Source organism: Pelobates fuscus, chromosome 2 (genome assembly GCF_036172605.1).
Source record: "Pelobates fuscus isolate aPelFus1 chromosome 2, aPelFus1.pri, whole genome shotgun sequence".
In the NCBI taxonomy this organism is placed as follows: domain Eukaryota; kingdom Metazoa; phylum Chordata; class Amphibia; order Anura; family Pelobatidae; genus Pelobates; species Pelobates fuscus.
The window spans coordinates 44,911,619-44,918,846 of NC_086318.1; the positions used below are offsets into that span (position 1 = coordinate 44,911,619).

The window sequence follows — 7,228 nt, forward strand, 5'->3', positions numbered from 1 at the left end:
ACTTTATTGAATAAGCCAGTCAGAATAAAATGAAACCTGGTGTAAAACTACAAAGTTTAAATGAAATCAGACATAATGGATAATCGACCTTTTTCTTATTTTCTGTCTCCAGTGTAAACTATTATGTATTAGGACCTTCTGACTTCTATTCCATATTTTCCAATTGTATGACCCCAGGGCTGGGGTCACACACACACACACACACACACACACATATATATATATATATATATATATATATATATATATATATATATATATATATATATATATATATATATATATATATTGACGCTAGGAGTTTATATTTATTATAAATTTGCACTTGCAAGGGGTATTTCAGATTGTTGTGAGAATTGTCCAAAGCTGAAACATTTACCAAATACATGTTTATAGCAATTACACCTTGCAACACTTATAGAATATCTTGGAGGTTGTGGCTATTGTAAAGGTCCATTTATGCAAAACCTGTCCCAAAAAGTGCTTTTCATGTGTGGAAAACATCAGTCACTGACCCTGGTATTTATCTTATCACGATTTACTGATTAATTATCTTTATCTTTTTTTTTTTTTTTCTTCCTATAAGCAGCAAGAAGGGTGTTAAAGATGGTCATAACGAACCAGCACTAAAAAGAGATTTAAAAAAAAAATCCATATGCGACATTGCTGGTCTGGGGTTTAATTAGAACATCTGCTACCTACACCCACAGCTCTCAACCACCATGTCTTCATATTGTTTGTAGACTACATTGTTGCCAGAGTCTATATATAAAATACTGATTGGACTGAGTTTGGAGGGTACACAGCAGCTTGGTGGTGTGGACTCAGGGTCCATGGAGTTCATTAATGTCTGTATGATGGCGTGATTGGTGGGCTCTAGGTGGGATCTGAGGGGGAAATCACAAACACCTTCGCAGTGATATGCTTCATAGTCCAACGGTGCTATGATCCAGTCATCCCAACCCAGCTCTTTAAAATTTACATGGAGGGGCTTCTTGCTGCACCTAGTTTTGGACCTTTTCCCATTACCCTTACCGTTATGTGTCCTTGTGGGCAGGGTTGACCTTTTACTTCTTCTTCTGGTAATGGATCTCTGGCCAGAATCTGGTGGCTCCAGAACTTTTGGGTTTCCCATTGATTTAATTTTGTCTCTGATCTCCTTAAATAGATTTTCCTTCCTCTTTGAGTGGGAGTAGACAACCAGCAAAGGCTTTTCATTAGCCTCTTCTCCATGTCGGTTAAATCCCAGTTGCAAAGGTGGCAGAGATTTCTCAGTGAGGTCAGAAGTCATCTTCAGCATTAAGCACAAAGGATGTTTCCTGTTGTCCATGGCCTTCAAGACTTGAAATACTTCCCACTTAGAACTTGTGGAGTCCAGAAGATCTGATGATCTAGAATCTAGAACCTTGGGTTCCTGCCAGGTGGTAGGACAGGTGTATACATGGAAATGAACCAGGTTCCCTGTCTCAGAGACCACTGAACTTGTGTTGGTTGGAAACCTTCGTAGAACCCGAAGTTCAGCATTTACAATGTCATCCATCTCTGGTAAAGTGCTGGTGTCAAACAGGTACCTCTGTTCTGGAGAAGGCAACACAGTATCATCTGGAAGACATGAACCAAACAGTCTTAATGTTGTCACAATCCTTCACCATTCTGGAATAACTCTATTAAGATCTACATATAATATGCAACAGTTCAGCTGTCAACAGTAAGTGTATGATGGAAATGATTAAAAAAAAACCTCAAAACTAGCTGCTTCGCTGGGTAAGACACCCAAAGAAAGACATGAAGGCACATTTTCACAGGACAATGTTATCTAACCTGGTTATTGCAAAAGCTTGTCCATTACATTTCCCATTATGTTAGACAACATTATTAAGATCTACAGCTAATGAATAGCACGTTATCTATTAATATGTACAACGGGCTACTAAATGGAGAATTCAAATGTAAGGCCAAAGTAGCCAAACTGAGAGTACAGCAAGTTTAGGGAATTTTCCCAGTTTAACTATTGTGTCCTTAAATTTAACTTTGAATTCGCATTTTTAGTAATTAACCATAGTAGTGAGTTATGTAAATGAAATCGATATTATAAAATAAGACATTTCGACAGAACTGTACAAATCCAATGGCATAAAGATTAATATGTGACATAAATAGTTCACATAAAATGTATATTTATTACTGCAAAATGTATTATACAACCATCAGGTGTGTGTGATAGTGCAACTACCATATTATACTGAAAAAAACTCAATTTTTTAAAAAAATTATTTTTTAGAGTAAAAGCACTCCCTTGGTCGATAACAGCTGGAGGTGGGCATAATCAGGGTGCAGTAAAAGGCTCCCATTAATTTCTATTTCCATTAACACTATAGGGATATGTCACCCTCCTGTAACTTTGCCCATATTATAATACACGTAGGCGATGCATTAAGTTATGGGGGAGAAGAAGTGCAGCAGACTTGTTCTGAAGTGTGCGGTAGTCCCTCCAGAACTGATATATATTCTTCACTCATCTCTGGGTTTGAAGAGAAATAAAAATTCCTCCATTGCCGAGATAAGAGAACTCTTTGAAGAGGTCATCTGGTTTTATTTTAAACTGAAAAGGGATAGGGGGAATATTTCACCTCTTAACCCCATCGCTCCCAAAAATGAGCAGAGAACTACACTAAGTAGTTGAAGGGGTTAAAACGATCTGAAAATATCTCCAATATTATATTACATCACCACCTTCCCCATTGTCTCTTTATCGCAAATATTGTGCAAAATATTATCTGACTCTAAAAAAAAAAGTATATAAATAAACATTAATCACTTGTTTCATTTTTAGCATTCTACATTTCAAAGCATTATATTGCATGTCAATATTTCGATGGATAAAATGTAAACTATCTGTAATATTTATTATTATTATTATTATTCATTTTCCCATCATTGCATTGGACTTATTTTTATTTTTATTTTGTTGGCATCATTTTCCCTTGATACAAAGTAACATTGTTAAAGAAATAAATAAACTTGTTTATAACTTCTAACAGGCAGGGAAATGTATTTACTAAAATGTCACTTAACTTCCTATGTCCTAGAATTGATGGAGGTTGGTTTAATAAACTGTTTATTCCCCACTTATTGGCCCTTGGAGGTCAATATTGCTCTTATTGACTGCACACAATAAATCTACACAAGTCTATTAGGGGAACCTTATTCTGCAATATTAATAAAAAAAATATTATGAGTGCAGTACAATAATGACTACATTAACATTGTTGGATATTTATATTTCTTAGATATAACTATGTTTAATAAAGATATAATTAATAAAGATAACTGTTTATTGTTCTTTAATTTTATGATTAAATGCATTCAATAAAGCATCAAACTCCATTTCTTCTGGTTTCTAAAATGCGATGACTTTAATTGGATTTTGCACGAATTAAATTGAGTTGATTTATTTTGTACTGAGTAAACGCCAATTGAATGCCTTCAAATATATCATCTATAATTATAACCCACACGGGTCACCGAATAGTTTATATTGCTACAATGGTCGGTATTTTAATAGATTTCAAATTCTATATATCCTTGTTTCTGTTACAGGAGCTTTTTTTTTTTTTTTTTTTTTTTTAAAAAAAAGGGTTTTTGAACCATTCATTCACTCCAGTAAAATTAACAAAGTGTTCAAAAACAATACATATGGCAAAAAGTGAAAAAAAAAAAAAAAAAAAAAGCAATTGAATTAAGACTACTTCTCGATAGAATGTAAGTGTATTAGAGTGCAGGGAGACACAGAGGTAAAATTAGAATATTGAAATGTAATGTCTAGAAACACAGTCTGCAAGGTGTTAATGAAGTCTATTTGCCAAGTTATACAGCACAATGCAACACACAGTCTGTCTGGAGCTAATCATTGGGAATCCCAAAGCCAGTTTGTCCTTATTATATATCTGGAGGGGACATAAAATCGAGCTGAAGTCTTAGCCAGGGATCTGTGAAATGTAACTGGTCTTTTAGCATACACCCAAGATAAACATTTCAAGGAGTGCAGCTCCCATCACTGTGAGCTAAATGTCTATTCCTGCTTCTATGTGTCAGAAGGGTCCTGGCTCCTGACACTACGTCTATGGGCAGTGAGAGGTTTTGAGAAGACATGCCTATGGGGACAATTACTTTTTGACACATGTTTATGGGCAGAGAGGGCTTTTTACGTTCTATGTGTAATTAGGTATTGAAATGGGCAAATATAGGTTTTGACACTGCATGCTTGCGAGCAGAGCTAGGTCCTGACTCTTCCTACCTATGGACATATTGATGTTCTGACACTGTGCCTATGGATCCTGCTTATCATGGAACTGGATACCTATGGACAGAGGTAAGTCCTAACACTGCATGCCTATGGATAGAGAGAGTCATTGACCCTGCATGCATATGGACAAAGAAAGGCATTTACCCTGCATGCCTATGGATATAGAGAGTCATTGACCCTGCATGCCTATGGACAGAGGGAGTCATTGACCCTGAATGCCTATGGGCAGAGGAAGGCATTGACCCTGCATGCCTATGGACAGATGGAGTCATTGACACTGCATGCATATGAACAGAGGGAGACATTGACCCTGAATGCCTATGGGCAGAGGAAGGCATTGACCCTGCATGCCTATGGACAGAGGGAGTCATTGACCCCCTGAATGCCTATGGGCAAAGGAAGGCATTGACCCTGCATGCCTATGGGTAGAGGAAGCCATTGACCCTGCATGCCTATGGACAGATGGAGTAATTGACACTGCATGCCTATGGACAGAGGGAGCCATTGAACCTACATGCCTATGGTCAGATGGAGCCATTGACCCTGCATGCCTATGGACAGAGGGAGCCATTGATCCTGGATGTCTATGGACAGAGGGAGCTATTGACCCTGAATGCCTATGGACAAAGTAAGGCATTGGCACTGCATGCCTATGGACAGAGGGAGTCATTGACCCTGAATGCCTATGGATAGGGGAAGCCATTGACCCTGCATGCCTATGGACAAAGGAAGGCATTGACCCTGCATGCCTATGGACAGAGGGAGCCATTGACCCTGCATGCCTTTAGAAAGAGGGAGGTCATAATGCGGAAGGTTTACAGACTGGTGGATATATGGGTCTGCTGGGGTGGGGAGCATGCTGGTGGGAATTCTGTAAGTTCCCATACTCTCCATGGCTACAAAGTGAGGCTTAGCAGGCATCTTACTAAAAACCTCAATTATTGCAATATAAAGTCAACAGGAGGCGCATCAGGTCAAGCAAGTCTCAAGTTAGGAGAATGAACGATGACTGTCTGGCTCTGTCCATGCACTTGTCCAAAGCTTTCTTCCTTTCTTCAAGGTGATTACCCAGAGAATGTTCCCACCATCACAAAGGCTTCCACTGGAAATGTATCTTTTTCATTAAGTCCACTGCACAACATGCTGTTCTAGACTAACAACTACACTTAAACCCCTGCCATTCACACAATCACATTTCATTGGTACATTGTCACTGTATAGTCAACCGTAACACTATAACATATCTCCCTTTTATAAGCTCAGTATGCATTGTGTCTAAGTGCAGTCACAGTACCAAGTCCTTCTTCAGCTTTAAGAAATAGACCTATCCATCCATTCCACCATCCAACCAACCAACCATCCATCCATCCCACCATCCACCCAACCAACCAACCATCCATCCATCCATCCCACCATCCAACCAACCATCCATCCTTTCTTCCTATACCTTCTACCCATCAATCTAAAATGAATATAATTATATTTCTCACATAGTAAATTAAACTAGTAATAAACTGACCTGGGAAAACCATCCAGTCCAGACAATTCCAACTCGAAGAGCTGAAGAAGACTATCCCTTAAATATCCAATCTAAGACAGAATTCCACAGCAGGATCTCCTTGTCTGGAGCTGAGATACCATGCAGTTGGTTGCTGAGCAGGTAGATATAAATTTCCCTATAAATGTCTAGAACCCATGCCTTTAGGTATGAGAGCAATTGCTACAATACATTATCTACTGCCAAGTTCTTGTGATGTTATCTGCTGACACAAGGTCCAGAGACTTCCTGCAGATGAAAGGGATGTTCCTTGTAAACTCTAAACATGTTAATGAGTTTGGAAGGAAGGAACTTTTAATGTCCTAGAGATTACCTAAATAAAATAGTTTGCTAACATGCACAAACACACACAAGTAGAATACATACTATGACCCTGATTGGTACCAGAGTACCAGTATTAATAGAGATTTTCAATATTCGGAGGAGACTACAATATAACACAGATCTGGAGTAAATACAACATATGCTAAAATGAACTAATACATATCACTACTATGATTATAGTTACTGATTAGAAAAATGTAGCTATGATCATAAATTATATTATCAGCTTTTATCACCCAGTCTGGGGAGGGGGGGTGGGGGGACACAACACCAAACCCCCCAGGTTAGTTAGGCACAATGGGAGTGGGGTTCCAAGGCAGAGAATGAAGCGATGGGTTGTATTTCTGATGCCATGCCCCATGCCCAGTTAGTCATAGTAAGGATGAGACTCACCATCTTCTCCTTGATCTACAAAGCTGGTTATAGTGTTGGCCACTGCTTTGTCTCTTGTTAAATTAGACTTTAGCCCTCTGGGCTCTCTCCTGGACAGACTTTTGTAGAGAGACAGCATGTAGTCGTGGGGTATCACTGTGCCCTTCCCTATGGGCTCTTTCCTGGAGGGTATGTGGTTCTTAGGGTCCTTGAGCAAAGTGGCAAGTGTGTGCCCAGAAAGCAGGTCCCTCTTAGTTGCCCCTGGCAGCCTGTGTGAAGGGGGTAACACAGATGCAGCTTGAGAATTTTGTCCAGCCCAGAGCCAGGCACTCCACAGCCCCAGACACAGAGCAGCAGCCTTCCTTAGATCCATTTTATCAGTGCACTCTGCTAGGGAATGAGAGATTTGGAGGGGGTTTGATGATTTGGGAACTCCCCCCCCCCCCCCCCTACCCTTTACACACACACCTCCTGTGGCTTGTCTAAGATTGTGTTAATAACCTGTAAGAGTCCTGCATGCAGACAGATTATAGCGCCCTCTGGTGGGTCACTGTAGAAACACACCGAAAAGGGAATGCTGTATGATACCTGCAACAGGCTTTAAAACAATGGGTGTTGATAAGAAAGTCTAGGACAAAGCTTCCGAGGAATGCCTGCTGATGACTCAA

The 7,228-nt window shown here is 39.4% G+C and overlaps 1 protein-coding gene across 1 annotated transcript; it reads right to left on the reverse strand.

The window, feature by feature from the left end:
* Window positions 1-682: 682 nt before the first annotated feature.
* On the reverse strand, window positions 683-6,933 carry GDF7 (growth differentiation factor 7). The gene is made up of 2 exons (XM_063440863.1): window positions 6,582-6,933; window positions 683-1,602 (listed from the first exon to the last, which is right to left on the reverse strand). The coding sequence occupies exons 1-2, from the start codon at window positions 6,931-6,933 to the stop codon at window positions 695-697; spliced, it is 1,260 nt and encodes a 419-aa protein (XP_063296933.1). The 3' UTR covers window positions 683-694.
* Window positions 6,934-7,228: the final 295 nt, after the last annotated feature.